General features: G+C 48.8%; 1 protein-coding gene across 2 annotated transcripts; it reads left to right on the forward strand.

The window, feature by feature from the left end:
- The first annotated feature begins 388 nt into the window (after positions 1-388).
- ABCF2 (ATP binding cassette subfamily F member 2) lies at positions 389-14,918 on the forward strand. 2 transcript variants are annotated; one of them, XM_045864031.3, is made up of 15 exons: positions 389-574; positions 1,234-1,432; positions 5,709-5,921; positions 6,414-6,596; positions 6,680-6,851; positions 7,983-8,078; positions 8,903-9,005; positions 10,419-10,514; positions 10,903-11,022; positions 11,110-11,199; positions 11,568-11,678; positions 12,308-12,370; positions 12,569-12,697; positions 13,375-13,578; positions 14,297-14,918. In XM_045864031.3, the coding sequence occupies exons 2-15, from the start codon at positions 1,276-1,278 to the stop codon at positions 14,432-14,434; spliced, it is 1,875 nt and encodes a 624-aa protein (XP_045719987.1). In that variant the 5' UTR covers positions 389-574; positions 1,234-1,275; the 3' UTR covers positions 14,435-14,918. The 2 variants fall into 2 exon arrangements, with proteins under 2 accessions (XP_045719987.1, XP_045719988.1); XM_045864032.3 differs by lacking the exon at positions 389-574 and adding an exon at positions 806-1,135.
- Positions 14,919-15,026: the final 108 nt, after the last annotated feature.

Genomic DNA, 15,026 nt, shown 5'->3' on the forward strand with positions numbered 1-15,026 from the left:
CCTCCTTCTCGACCCTCTCTTCCCAGTCGCCTCACTCTTCCTCCTCCCTCCTCCTCCTTCTCCCTCCACCCCTCTCCTCTCCTCCTCTCTCCTCTCCTCTCCCCATTGTTTCGACCCACTCCCTCCTGACGCATGCTGGGAAGTGTAGTCGCTCGCCCTGCTGTTTGAGCCGGCGCGGCGGCCCTATAAACTCAGTATCTGCACAGAACTCAACACATTTTTTGAGAGGTGGGGTAAAGCCTGGAAGGCCCCGCCCCTTATCCGAGGAGCAGTCTGGGAGTTGCAGTTTCCAGTCCCCAAAGCGGGCAGGGTGGGGGCCGGCTCTTGGACTCTAATCACGCCCGTCCTCGCGCATCCTGATGACGTCACGAGAGCCCGGCAGGTCCCTGCGATAGACGGTAGTTCTCGAGGAGGGGTCTCCGCCCTGGCTGCCGCGACTCGAGAACAACACTTCCCAGGAATCTGCGCGGCGGCGCGCCGACAGCCGCGCGATGCCGTGATTGGCTGGCGAGCCGGCCGCACGCGGAGCCCAAGGAGCAGCTCTGTTGCGACAGAGGCCGAGCGGCGAGGCCCAGTGAGTTGGGGGAAGGGGCGCCGGGGGGAGGGTGCTGGCCGGTGAGGGGGGAGGGAAGAAGAGAAGAGGGAGGAGGGATGGGGTCGGGATGGAGGAGGCTGCGGAAGAGAAGAAAGGGCCCAGGGAGGGACGCTGACGGGCGGGGGCTGGGGAAAGTCCCGGGGGTGGCGAGCGAGGGGACCCTGCGGGGACTCACCGAGGGGAAGACGAGTGCGTCCCGGGAAGAAGCTGGGCCCGACGGCTCGGTGCTGTAGAGGGGGAAACGGAGAGGACGACTGAGGCAGACGGGAGGAGGAAGCCCGGGAAAGTGAGGTGGCCGGCTGGAGCGCCGAGAGCCAAGTTGTGGGGAAACCGGAGACGGGGACCTCTGCCGAGGGGACAGACCCTGGTCCCTAACTGGAGGCCCTGAAAGGAGGAGCGTTTCCAGAGTGAGGCAGTCCGTGGGGATTGGTGGACAAAGCCCGAGGGAAGCGATGTTAAGATTAGAAGAGCGGCCGAGGACCAGAATTGGCTTGAGAGACCCTGACAAAATTTGGAGCGGCTAGGCGTGGGCGGAGCAGGGTATCCGAAGCTTGATAGGAAAATTCCTGAGCGGGATGGAGCAGGGCCCAGGCTTTCTACTACAGGTTCAGAATTGTGGGGTGTTTGCCTTTCTTCAGGCTCCGTGTAAGAACAGTTTCGTACCCCTGTGGTTCATCACCATGCCCTCTGACCTGGCCAAGAAGAAGGCAGCCAAAAAGAAGGAAGCTGCCAAAGCACGACAGCGGCCCAGAAAGGGACACGAAGAAAACGGAGATACTGTCACAGAACCACAGATGGCAGAGGAGAAACATGAGGCCAATGGCCGAGAGACCACAGGTGAATTGAGGGAGACGTGGGTTCCTGGGATGGTTGCTACAACTTAATGGATGCCCATACTGGAGTCAGAATCCTGATGCGGGGGGCACTGGAGAATGTATCTGGTGCCACAAAACTTTTCATGATGAACCAGACCCATAGAAGTGGAGCTGTGCCCTTTTGCTATTGATCGGGAAAACCGAACACAAGGTTCTCACATACCTAGTGGCAAACAAATGTATGGGTATTGTGCTATCTTGGTGCTCTGCATGCTAGCCTGAGGAGGAGGTCAATTCCTTGCCCTTTTCTCATTTTCCATTTCCACACGTGGTGGTCAGTGTGCCGGGTTCTTTGCCACATCATACCTCTGGCCTTCCAGGGGTGGTAACTCTACCAAGAGAGAAACTTATGAATTGCTTTTTTGGATTTTTCCTGGGAAAAGATGCTTTTCTGTTATTTATATTTTGGGAAATATTTATTGAGCACTTCTCAAGTGCTAGACACCATGCTACATACTGATGCACTTTGAACTGTCTGCTCTCTGATAACTTACAGTCCAGCTGGGGAAAGATGACAGTGTGTGACACAGAATTTTCCAGGCCCTTGGAAGTCTCTTCCTGACCTTCTTTCTGCCCCTCTGAAAATTCCCCAAACAGACCTGCTCCATCCAGACTATTATTGTGTCTTGACTAGTCATGACATTTTTGCCCTTATACACTAAGGTTCTTTTTTTTTTTTTAAAGATTTTATTTATTTGACAGAGAGAGACACAGCAAGAGAGGGAACACAAGCAGGGGGAGTGGGAGAGGGAGGAGCAGGCTTCCCACGGAGCAGGGGGCCCAACGCGGGGCTCGATCCCAGGACCCTGGGATCATGACCTGAGCCGAAGGCAGGCGCTTAACGACTGAGCCACCCAGGCACCCCACACTAAGGTTCTAAAGCCACAATTTTTGTGCTAGCTGCATTTGACATTGCTCTCGGGGCCCAGCTCAGGATAGCAAAACTTTCCGCATCAAACCTGACCTTTAAAATAATATCACTCACTCTACCCCTGTGCTGTCATATAGTGTTACTTTTTATGTTGTGTCTTCTCTTTGTTCATCAAAATCGTTTGATCTTTGAGTTCGGGGACCACGTTTCTTGGGTTATACTTTTTTGTAGGACTAACCTTGCAGATGGAGATACTAAGTAAATGTTTGAAGAGGAGAGCGAAATTACTAATACAAGTCATAACAGATAGGAATTCAGAAAAGGGGGAGTTAAAAGTGATTGAGAGGAGAGAGCTGAGTGGTAGGAAACGTCTCCAAAATAAGAATTATGGGAGAAAGCTGGTGCAGTAAGGTCAAGCCACAGGGAAGTTTTATTCCTGGCCAGAGTAGTGGAGGATTGCCAAGTTGAAAATGATGGGAGTGAATGAGGAGGCTGAGTTGTGATCTCTAAAATAGAGAGGTGGGGTCCCGTCTAGGTCCTCAGGAACCATGGTGAAGCAGTGTCTCTCATCAGCTTTCTCGCTGAATTGGAAAGGTAGCAAAGTGAATCCTACTTGAGACTATTGTCCACTGTTCCCATTACAAATTTCTCCTTCACTTTTGCCCCTTGGAAAATAGGATTTCCAGGGAACCCAGCTGTGGTATCCCCATCTCAGTAATAGGAGAGCTTTAGCTTTCACCTTTCTTCTTCAGGCAGCTGCTGTTCTGAAATGTGACATCTGTTTTCTTTCCAGCCCTCTTAAAACATTTCTTATTATCAGGGACCCATGTCGTTTCTGCTCCCTCTCCCAAGACTGAGTCCTCTCTCCTCGCTAAGTGTGAGATAACTTGATGCTGCAGGTCACCATTCTCCAACCTTTATTGATTGCCATTGTCACACAGTCTTCCTTAGGTAGTAAGGTATGGAAAGATCGAAATAAATATCAAAGAAAGTGACCTCTGACAGCTTAACCTTTAGAATGTGAGACTCTTCAGGGCAGACGCTGGAGTTCAGCTTGTCCTCTTGTTTGGGAAATGAGTAGAAAGGGACTTCTTGTGAAATCTACAGTATTCTGATGAAGTTTATTCCAGAATCCCTTTTCCATCTATTCAGTACTGTTCACTTGTCTTTAAGTGACAAGTGTTCCCTGGGATGCTGTAGGCTTAGAAAATGAGGTCTGTTTTAAGTCTCTTACTTTTGAAGCTTGGAAGGTGACTTAGGTCCTAGATGCCGTAAACTAGAAGAGGTCAAGAGAAAAGAGTATATAGCTTTTCCTTAATTTTGATCTTCCTCTTGCCTGAGCAGATGGAGAGCTAGACCGGGGATCGGCAAACTTTTTCTATAAAGATCCAGATAGTAAGTGTTTGTAGCTTTGTGAGCCGTATGGTCTCTGTCGCAGCTGTTCAGCTCTGCCATTGTAGTGGAAAGCAGCCACAGACACTCTGCAAATGATGAGCGTGGCAGTGTTCCAGTAAAACTTTATAAAAACAGGCAGTTGGCCAAATCTGGCCAGGCTTTTTTTAAGCTACCCCGCTCCTAAGCTAAGAATGGTTTTCTACATTTTTTAAAGTGGTTACATTTCAAACGTCTTGATTTTGCCACTTAGCCCATAAACCCTGAAATATTTAGCATCTGGCCCTTTAAGAAAAAGTTTACTAACTCCTGGTCTAGATCATAAACTTCTTCTTACTCCCATCTTCTCAGCATCTAGAATAGGGATTGGCATGAAGCGGAGTTGTGGGAAGCCTGAGACCTCAACCACGTAGAAAAGAGACTGGAAGTTCCTTCATTCAGTAAAAACAAGAACTTTGATCTCCATTCAAAAAGTAGTCGTCAGGCACTTTTATTGATGACACACTGTACTGGGAGCTGAGGTGGATATGGAGTGCCTGCCATCTGTCTAGAGGAGCAGTCCCTGCCCTTAGTGTGGACTCCTTGAAGGTAGAGCGGGTTAGTCCCAAGGTGGGTAATGGCGCCAGCACTAGAAATCACGTGACAGGAGGGGGTCTTCAGAGAGTGATCTCAGACTGAGCACCCCTCACCCTCTCTCTTGGAGTTGCTGTCCCCAAGGAGAGCGCTCTCTTCACCCCTCTACCCCATCTTTATTCCTCCTGAGGACAAGCACATAGTCTTTTCTCATTGCAGGGATTCTGTAAAATCACTAAGGGAACATAGGTAAGGGTGACAAAAACTAAAACACCAGAAGATTCTCATAATAGTGGAACCTCGTGTATAACTCCTGACTCCTTCCCAAAAAGGTAAATAAACAGCCTTATTCTCTTTTGGAAGAAGCTTACCAGGACTCCGTCTGCCCCCATGTCTGTCCCACTTCAATAATACTTCATGGGCACCTTCCTTTGTGTAAAGGTAGTAAGTGTAGTGACGTAGGTAAGATCATCTGGTTCAAATTCTGGCTCTGTCACTTACTAACTAGCTTTTTTTTTACTAACTAGCTTTTTTGACCTGGGCTGTGTTATTTAACCTCTTCATTTATAAAACAGGGATTATAAGTATGTATCTTACACGTGTTGTAAGGACTAAGTTAGCTGGGGAATGATGATGTGGCACAGTCTCGCACAGAGTAAACTCAACATTGAATCGCCATTAATATTAATCATTCTTCCCAAGCTAAAGATGTACTACTGCCTAAGAAACCACAAAGGCACAACAGCCCACGGTCAGTTTGCATCTCTGAAACCCTCCAGATTTAGGAACATCTGGTTTTCCCAGCCTTGGCTTCCCGCGTGTGTTGATCCCTTTATGCATTTTCTCACATTGGTCCCTTCTGTGCTGCTTAGAAGCATATCTGGAATATGGAATTCCACTAGGTCATGGAATAGCAGAATTGCGCTTCTGTAGCATCTGCTTTCTTTTGGGTTTTAGGACTGATTCTTTAACACATAGACATGAAGGAAAATTGGGAGTTCTAGCCATTCCCCTCATGCATTTATGTCATTTAAGAACAAGAGATGTTAGAATTAAAAGAACTAAGTTGTGAAGTAAAAAGTAGTCCATGAAAGGAGGGTATTCGGACAGATCTGTATACAATGTATACACTCGGTAAAGCTTGTGAAGCATCTGAGTCAGCTCCACTTGATCTTGAACCCAGGTCCTGCAGGGCATGCCTTTTTCAGCATTTGGGTCTTCGTATGATAACATTTGGTCACCTGAGGAAGGGGCAAAAACCTCCAATGCCCAAACAGGGACTCGAACCCTGGACCCTCAGTTTAAAAGGCTGATTCTCCACTAACTGAGCTGTCTGAATGCTCTTTTAGTGCGAGGGCGGGGTCTCTCTTACCCTCTTCCCAAACTTCTTTCCTGTCTCCAGAAGTGGATATGCTGACAAAGGAGCTAGAGGACTTTGAGATGAAGAAAGCTGCTGCTCGAGCTGTCACTGGTGTCCTTGCCTCTCACCCCAACAGTACCGACGCCCACATTATCAACCTCTCCCTCACCTTTCATGGTCAAGAGCTGCTCAGTGACACCAAACTGGAATTAAACTCAGGCCGTCGTTATGGCCTCATTGGCTTAAATGGAATTGGTGAGGCCCTTGGAAGGCGAGGTGGGAGGTATCTCTCCTTGGCTCGTCTGTCACTCAGCAAGTATTTACTTAGCACCAGCTATGTGCAAAGCAAGGAGTTTACAATATGGGTGGGAGACCACATATGTCCAGGGAAAAGGAACTAGCAGTACAGAGCAGTATGTGGTAAGTACCACATGAGTAGTTACAGATAGTAGGTGCTGGAGAAGTGGGTGGGAGGACAGCACTGTGGTGTGTGAGGCCGCTGTAGGTGATCTGACTGGACGGAAGAGGGGTGGGACAAGAATTGGAGGAAAGTTGGAAAGGTAGCACCAGAAAGCAGGGGGGTGGGGGTAACTAATAGTAGGATTTAAACAAATGAAAGGAAGGAAGGAAGGTACTAAAAACAATGGTGAGGTCATGGTTTGGCTAGAGTGGAGGAACTGGTACAGCGGATTGATAGGCAGACCTGTGCGGAGTGTCCTCTTCCCATTCTTTGCCTGCTGTTCTCAGGAAAGTCCATGCTGCTCTCTGCTATTGGGAAACGGGAAGTGCCCATCCCTGAGCACATTGACATCTACCATCTGACTCGGGAGATGCCCCCTAGTGACAAGACACCCTTGCAGTGTGTGATGGAAGTCGACACAGAGCGGGCCATGCTGGAGAGGGAGGCTGAGCGGCTGGCTCACGAGGATGGTAGGGCTCCAGACCTAGGGGTGGGGGTGGACCTCCTCCCAGGGAAGGCCCAGGGAGCCTCACGAACCATTCACTGCCCACAGCGGAGTGTGAGAAGCTCATGGAGCTCTACGAGCGACTGGAAGAGCTGGATGCCGACAAGGCGGAGATGAGGGCCTCACGGATCTTGCATGGACTGGGTTTCACTCCTGCCATGCAGCGCAAGAAGCTGAAAGACTTCAGTGGGGGCTGGAGAATGAGGGTTGCCCTTGCCAGGTGAGTTCCTTCCTCCTTCTCTACCCTCTGTAGCTCCCCATTTCCCTCAGGGTTGAATGCTTACTTCAGTGGAACTGTTGAGAACAGGGGTCAGAGAACAAGACATCAACGGTGTGGAGGGGGATGGTGTGCTTGGGCTAATGAGTGAGCTTCCTGACTGAAGTGATCATTGTTGGATTTCTGGCACAGTGTTTGGGAATCCTAGGATCAGCCCTAGGTAAAATGGTAACGTAGGTCCATTTCTTTCTTCCTGACTCCTATCCTTTCCTTTTTTGTGTTTCAGTCCTGATTCTTGCTATATAAAGATAAAATATATTAGGTAGTTATTAAGTAATCCGTCCTTATCTCTTGTGACCTGGACCCAAAGTGAGTTTGTAGAGACCATCGTTCCCTCAGCAGTCCCCCCAGAAAGTCCCCATGGGTGCTCCCTTACCCCACTGTTCTCTGCCAAGTAAATTGGTGAGGTTTGAGATGCTGCTTTAGCGAGGCTTTCTGTGTGTGCCTTAGACCATGAGAGCAGTGGTTCCACGTGCTAGCAGGGATTAGCTACCTCCAATTCCCCTAGGGAGCTTTAGAAGTACAGATTTCCTAGCCTCTTCTTCACATCCATGCAGTTGGGATACTGGAATTTGGTGCCTGGAAATCTTATTTCTAAAAAGCTCTGCAGTATGGTGACTGCGGGTATAGGATCCAGTGCTATCCCCTTGCTTCTGCTGACTTGAGATTCCACCTAAGAAGAGAACATTTTTTGGCCTCCTGGCTAAAGTCTGGCAACCCCATTGGATAAGTTTAACTTGAATACTTTTTGCTTTAGCAATTTATTTCCTCTCTCCTTTTGTCTTCCTGTTGGTCACCAACTTCAGCATAAAAGACTTTCCAGACTCATAAGGACTTTCACAACCTTATCCTCAAACTGCGCCATCTTTGTGCTTCTCAGCGCTGTTTTCTGCCCTTTCATCTCAGCTCTGGTTTCTCTCTTCGTTCTCTCCTTTCCATGAAGGTATAGAACCTAGAATTGATTTCAGGACTGAAGCCAGGCCTGACCAGAGTTGCAGGTAGCAGGCAGGGCAGTCCCCTCCTGTGTAGCCCCCAGCAGACTGAAGGGACTCTGTCTCCTTTCCTATTCTTCAGAGCCCTCTTCATTCGGCCCTTCATGCTGCTCCTGGATGAGCCCACCAACCACCTGGACCTCGATGCCTGTGTGTGGTTGGAAGAAGAATTAAAGACGTAAGGGGCTGGGGATGGGGGTTGGGAGTGGGCAGGTCCTGAAGGGGGGATTTGAGCAGAGTCTAAAGGAAATGGATGCGTGGAAACTGCAGTGATAGGGGAGCCGTGAGAAAAGGAACTGATGCAAGGCTGGGTGAAGGCCAGATTGAAAAAATGGTAAGCACCTTTAGGGCAGGCCTTTTTGTTTGATTGGTTATTTTTAGTCTGCAATGTGCCAGTTGTTTTTTTAACTTTCTTGGTTCTTCCCATTTAAAATACAACACCTTCATACTTCATACATGTCTTTAGACAGTATTTTTCCTTAATTGTATTTCTATGCATCGTGTAAAGAGGGGACTCCCACTTAAGATCATGATGCGGTGACATATGGCTAAAGAGCTGAATAACTGGAATATTGTACCAACTCTGAGGGCAGGCTTTTAGTGGTCTCTGCAATGACTTGGTAACGTGTTTCAAAAGGCAGAGTATAGTGATTTTTATCGGACCTGTTCAGTTCTTCCCACCCATTAGGGACATTTATGGATATGTTTGTGTAACACGCTTATTTTTACCATCAGTGGTAAACTACCATCTCCACCCCATTCTGCTGAAAATTAGAACAAAAGATTGAGGAAACTCAGAATGAAAGGCATCAAAGTGTCATTACAGGTGGATTGTGCCCTGGTGGCCTGGGTGGTTGCTGGGAGCAGGGAATTGGCTGTTAAATCTAAAGGGTGCTCCGGCATAAGGATGGGAAAAGATGAAGGTTGTCTGGGCCTCTCAGCTCCCCTGTTGTGGACCGTCACAGTTTTGAGTACCTCCCTGACTGGTTCTCTGCTTTACAGTTTTAAGCGCATCCTGGTCCTCGTCTCCCATTCCCAGGACTTTCTGAATGGTGTCTGTACCAACATCATTCACATGCACAACAAGAAGCTGAAGTATTACACGGTGAGTGGGCCGCAGCTTCTCCACGGCAACCTCTGTGCTTATCAGCTCCTTGAAGCTCTCCTTTAAAAAAAACAAAACAAAACAAAACAGACTTAGTAGCCCTTTTCTACCTATTGCTATAAGAAGATGTAGACAAGGAGTCCTGCAGCCTGTTCTATTTTAGTCTCAAAATAGTTGCTCTCAGGTTGTAGGCCATCGATTGGCAGCCTGTGTACGTGGTGTGTATTTGCTTTTTGGTAAAGAGGCTGACTTTTCATGGTGCCCGGGCAGTCCCTGTTGCTCCCTGCCTTCTTGAATGACTACTTAACTCTGCTTCATGACAGCACATTTACCCCTCCTTCCATGAAGAATGGGAGTCAGGATCTCAACAGCCCACTTGTCTGCCTTTCCTTTTCATTTTCTATATTTCAAAAAAGGAAAGAAAATAGAAGTCTTTTTCATTCATACTTATGCTCACTGTGGGAGTATTAATAATTTCTTGTATAGTCTTCCAGAGATTTCATGTGTACTTGCAAGGATTTGTGGAAAATTTCATGTATACATATCAGAACTGTAATGTTAATAATTGTTCTTTTCAATAGGTTGCTTTTACACTTTAATGTATCTTGTACTGCTTCCCATATGAATATGCATAGAGCTACCTCATTCTTTTCAGTAATTGCATAGTATTTCTTTGTGTAGCTATCTAGTAACTTATTTGTCAGGCCCTTTTTGATGAATATTTAGGTTGAGTCCAATTTTTTGCAGATAGAAACCATGGCAGTCCAATTGTGCAGTGTTTGCTACGTCCTAAATCTGATTGGTCTACTGTCTTCCTTTCTGGGTGCAGTTTCTGTAGCCTACATGGGGCTTCACCCTCTAAGCAGGGTGGGGAGGAATAGAAGGTGCTCTTGGAAGGCTGTGAGCCTCGTGATGTCCGTATGAGTTATGGTCAGGACTGCTGCCAGTGCTGTGGGTGTCTTTATGGCTAACCTGAAGATTTGCTCTGGAGTCCTGCTCTGGCTAAGCTAAGAGTGAGAGGCACACAATTAGAAAGATCTCTGATTCTGGGTTAGGGTATGCTTTGTTCATGTACTTCCTCTTTCCCTACCGCACAGTCTTTTTTTTTTTTTAAGATTTTATTTATTTATTTGAGAGAGAATGAGATAGAGAGAGCATGAGAGGGGGGAGGGTCAGAGGGAGAAGCAGACTGACTCCCTGCTGAACAGGGAGCCCGATGCGGGACTCGATCCTGGGACTCCAGGATCATGACCTGAGCCGAAAGCAGCCGCTTAACCAACTGAGCCACCCAGGCGCCCTACCGCACAGTCTTATAGGCAGGGCCAAGTCAGATGCCACCCCGCATCCCCCTAAACCCTGAGAACCAGGACCGAGGTTAAAGCTGCCTGCCTTGCCTGGCACATTTCTCTGCAGGGTAATTATGATCAGTATGTGAAGACACGGCTGGAGTTGGAGGAGAACCAGATGAAGAGGTTTCACTGGGAGCAAGATCAGATTGCACACATGAAGGTAAGAGCTGAGCTCACATTCTCCAGGAGAGTTGGATGAGGGTATTTGGGGAATTTAGGGGTGCTGGAAATCAGGAAGACATCCTCAGTATTTACCCCACGTTTATTTTTATTTATTTATTTTTTAAAAGATTTTATTTATTTGACAGAGAGAGAGAGAGAGCGAGAGAGGGAACACAAGCAGGGGGAGCGGGAGAGGGAGAAGCAGGCTTCCCGCCGAGCAGGGAACCTGATGCGGGGCTCCATCCCAGGACCCCGGGACCATGACCTGAGCCGAAGGCAGCCGCTTCACGACTGAGCCACCCAGGCGCCCCAGTATTTACCCCACATTTAAAATGAGTTGTTTGGCACCTGCCCGTCCTCCAAGCCCCATTTCTGGTCTCTTTCAGAACTACATTGCCCGGTTTGGTCACGGCAGTGCCAAGCTGGCCCGGCAGGCCCAGAGCAAGGAGAAGACACTACAGAAAATGATGGCATCGGGACTGACCGAGAGGGTCGTGAGCGACAAGGTGGGGTCTGCTTCGGTACAGTTAGTGGCCTACGGTGAGGTGGATAAGATACAACCTACCTTGATAAGCGCCCTCTCCTCTTCCTAGACACTGTCATTTTATTTCCCACCGTGTGGCAAGATTCCTCCACCTGTCATTATGGTGCAAAATGTGAGCTTCAAGTATACAAAAGATGGGGTGAGTACTCCTGTGTGGTTGGGAGGCTGGGGTGCATTTCACAAGGCGAGCATCAACTGGCTGAGCGAGTCCGCTGTCCTCTGCTGAAGCCCCCTGCTAACCCACGTGGTCACGGGATATTTCAGACATGGTAGCTTAGGTGCCTCATCAGGGTCTCACGGTGACCCCTCTTCACGTGCTTGGGAGGATAACTGCTCAGCTGAGGGGGTGGGTGGAAGCAGTGGGTTGGGGTCTGCTAGGAGAGCCGCCTCCCTCCTCCACACCCCCGCCGCCGGTGGTGACTGGGGAAATGGCGGGGTTATCAACCAGCCAGATTGATTGATGGGGAACCTAGCCTCGTATTGATCTCTCTCTCACACCCACCCCAGCCTTGCATCTACAACAATCTAGAATTTGGTATTGATCTTGATACGCGAGTGGCTCTGGTGGGGCCCAATGGAGCAGGGAAGTCAACTCTTCTGAAGCTGCTAACTGGAGAGGTATGGTGCCAAGTGGGCGTGTGGGATTTCTAAGAGTAGGTACTTACTGTGTCTGAGGAAGAGGGAAGGTGTGCAGGGGCCACTATGCTTGGAGGGGCTGAGCACACCAGTGGGGAGTGAGCCGGCTTCTGGGGTGGGGGATGTTGTCACTGGCAGTGCTGAAGTTTGGAGCTGTTTTCTCAGAGGGAGGGAGGGAAGGAGGATCTGTGTGTGTGTGTGTGTGTGAGAGTGTGAGAGAGAGAAAACATGCATGTGTCTCAACATTTTTCCTTGTTTTCAGTTAGAGCGTTTAGAGGAACATGTGCATTTAGAGACAATGTTTTTGTTTGAGAAAACCTATGTTGTAGGTATGTCCAAGTCCTTTGTTTTACAGGTCGTGCATTCTATAGTAGACATTTAATTACCAAGTATCTTTGCTCCCCTTGAGAACATCTGTTTGAGTGTAGCTTCCTAAATATTTTTAGAGTGTCCAGATTAGCAGTCTGTGAGGTGGTGTAGATTCTGTTTAGGAAGTTCTGCATCTTGTTCAGTGAACATATGCTTATTTTCCTACTCTGCTTATGTCTGCTTCTGACCGAGTTTCCCATTCTATGTGCTTATCTTTCCACCTAATACTCTTTTCTTTTTAGCTACTACCCACAGATGGGATGATCCGAAAACACTCTCATGTGAAGATAGGGCGTTACCATCAGGTAAAGGCCTTGGGGTATGGAATGATGTCCAGGGTGTGGGAAGGGGGCTGTGTGTGACCAAGTCAGCTTTTGCCTGCTTCTCCTGGAATCTTGAACAGGTGCCTGGGTAGAGGTAGAGTTACTCAGCAGTTAACCCAGCAGGGTTCCTTTTGAAGTGGGACACCAGTCACATCTGAGTGAATTCTCTTTTTCCTGTAGCATTTACAAGAGCAGCTGGACTTAGACCTCTCACCTTTGGAGTACATGATGAAGTGCTACCCAGAGATCAAGGAGAAGGAAGAAATGAGGAAGATCATTGGTCGATATGGTCTCACTGGGAAACAGCAGGTCAGCGAAGGGGATGTGGGGAACAACCCCAGATAACTGGGAGATTGTGCCTGTGTGGTTAGGAAACACTGTTCTGGCCACCTGGGGTCTCTCTCTTTTTTTTTTTTTCCTCAAAGTAGGTTCCATACCCAACGTGGGGCTTGAACTCACAACCCTGAGATCAAGAGTTGTATGCTCTACTGAAAAGTGTCTTCCTTTGATTCTAGCATCCAAGAGAACCCACTAGGTTTCCTTTGCCCTAGGTTGTATGCAGTTTAGTATTCAGGTCTCCTTACGAGGGAGCAGCAGGGATAGCATGCCAGTCTCTGACATGCCCTGGTCCCAGACTAGCAAGATAAACTGTAGTGCTTGAGGGCAAAGGAAATTGGAACCTAGAAAACAAGTTCCTGGATTCAGATCTGGATTGAGGAGCCACCAGATTGTTCCAATTAGTTACGATGTAAGTGCCGAGAGAGAGCAAGAGGTATGGCCTTAGTGATGGTAGGCGCTTCAGGCTTCCACATCTCCCCCTACAGGCCTGGAGAGACTGCCAGCTGTGTCACTGTCTCCCTCTGTGATCTTGGGCCTTCCTTTTTGTAGAATGGTGATAACATTAATGGAGGAGCAGTGGGGAGGGGTGAGTCATGCTGTGTGGTGGGAGTAACACCAAGTTCTATAAATGTCACGGTTCCACTCAGGTGAGCCCAATTCGGAACCTCTCTGATGGTCAGAAGTGCCGAGTGTGTCTGGCCTGGCTGGCCTGGCAGAACCCCCACATGCTCTTCCTGGATGAGCCCACTAATCACCTGGATATTGAGACCATCGACGCCTTGGCCGATGCCATCAATGAGTTTGAGGGTGGTATGATGCTGGTCAGCCATGATTTCAGACTCATTCAGCAGGTGAGGCCCCTGGCTGGAGTGGGAGTCAGGGCAGAGGGCATCAGGAGGTTGGGTAGTACACAGTCATGGCGTGTGTGTTGGAGGGGGGCACTTCATACATGTTTATTGGATGTGGGAAAAGGTCTCAGGACGTAAACAGGGTGATGAGGACCAGATTTTATGGCTCTCTGAGAAACTTAGAAATTCTTAATAGAAATACTTCATTTTTTTCAGTGGTTATTTGGGGATGTTAGCCTAATTGACATTTGGCATTTTTTTAGCCAGAATTGGTGAGGGAGTCAGGTAGAGAACAGGGTGCTTTTACTATTGCCCCAAGATTCTTTAGCATAGAAATAGTATTATACTAAGGAGGATTTGGATTAGACAAAGGGTTATCACCAGTCATTGCTGGAAAAGCTGCTGGTCATTTCTCTGAAGCTTTGGGGAAAGATGGGGTGGAGAAAAGGAAGCTGAGAGTGAAGCCTCTAAACAGATCTAGGCCCTGTTGGGGAAGTGGAGATGAGGAGACACAGCAGATCTTGGCTTGAAGGGCTCCAGACCTGCTGGCTACAGTACCCTTGGGTTAGGCATCCCAAAGAACCTAGAGATGGTGAAACTGTGAGCTGGATATGGGGCTGGGTGCTGGGGGTTTCTTCCTGGATTCGCCTGACAGTGGTCTTCTGGGCAGGGACGGGGAGAGTGCTGGCCAGGATTATTAAGCCTGAGATTTGCTTTCTAGGTTGCACAGGAAATCTGGGTCTGTGAGAAGCAGACAATCACCAAGTGGCCAGGAGACATCCTGGCCTACAAGGAGCACCTCAAGTCCAAGCTGGTGGGCGAAGAGCCCCAGCTCACCAGGAGGACCCATAATGTGTGAGCCCCTGCCCGGACGGGGCCGGGCCTCTGGGGCCACACTCCTGCATTGCTGCAATACCGCTCCCCAGCCCCTCCCCTGCCCCCACCTGCCTTAGCTGCACTCTGTGATCTTATCTACAGCTGGACAGTACCTGTCCGTTTCCTGTCCTTCCAGTTACTTTTGTCCATGTCTGGACGCGGCTGGCTCTCCTGCCAGCTCCTTGCTGGTTACTGACCTGATAGTGATGCAGCCAGAGGCACCTGAGGGTTAGCCCAAGGGCCCACATTGCTGGGTTGGCCTGTGAAAGAGCTTAGGGTCCTCGTTTTCTGGGTTTTGGTGATGTTGGAGGAATACCCCCCAGCCCACCGCCCCCATTCCTTTCTGCTTCTGGTTTGGAGCTCTGGGCCAGGGCTTTAGTCCTGGTCGGTTTTTAAATAATTATTTAACAGTGTAACTTTTAGACCTGCGTGACATCTACAAAGTGTCCAATAAAGAAAGAAGCAGCCATGGTCCCTACCTTCCTTTTCTGGTCTCTGGGCCCTTCACTTCCCTCCTCCCTGCAGGGCCAACACACTTAAGAGCTTGGGTGGGAATTGGTGGGATGGATGCAGAC

This window comes from Mirounga angustirostris, unplaced genomic scaffold (genome assembly GCF_029215605.1).
Source record: "Mirounga angustirostris isolate CCGP_5_RB_7025 unplaced genomic scaffold, mMirAng1.0.hap1 SCAF_12, whole genome shotgun sequence".
Lineage (NCBI taxonomy): Eukaryota > Metazoa > Chordata > Mammalia > Carnivora > Phocidae > Mirounga > Mirounga angustirostris.

Bases quoted from the DNA above. Each gene is read 5' to 3' on its own strand.
- ABCF2 (XM_045864031.3), top strand. From the start codon at position 1,276: ATGCCCTCTGACCTGGCCAAGAAGAAGGCAGCCAAAAAGAAGGAAGCT. The intron at 5,922-6,413 runs GTGAGGCCCTTG...TGCTGTTCTCAG, and splicing joins CATTGGCTTAAATGGAATTG to GAAAGTCCATGCTGCTCTCT. The intron at 12,698-13,374 runs GTCAGCGAAGGG...GGTTCCACTCAG, and splicing joins GTCTCACTGGGAAACAGCAG to GTGAGCCCAATTCGGAACCT.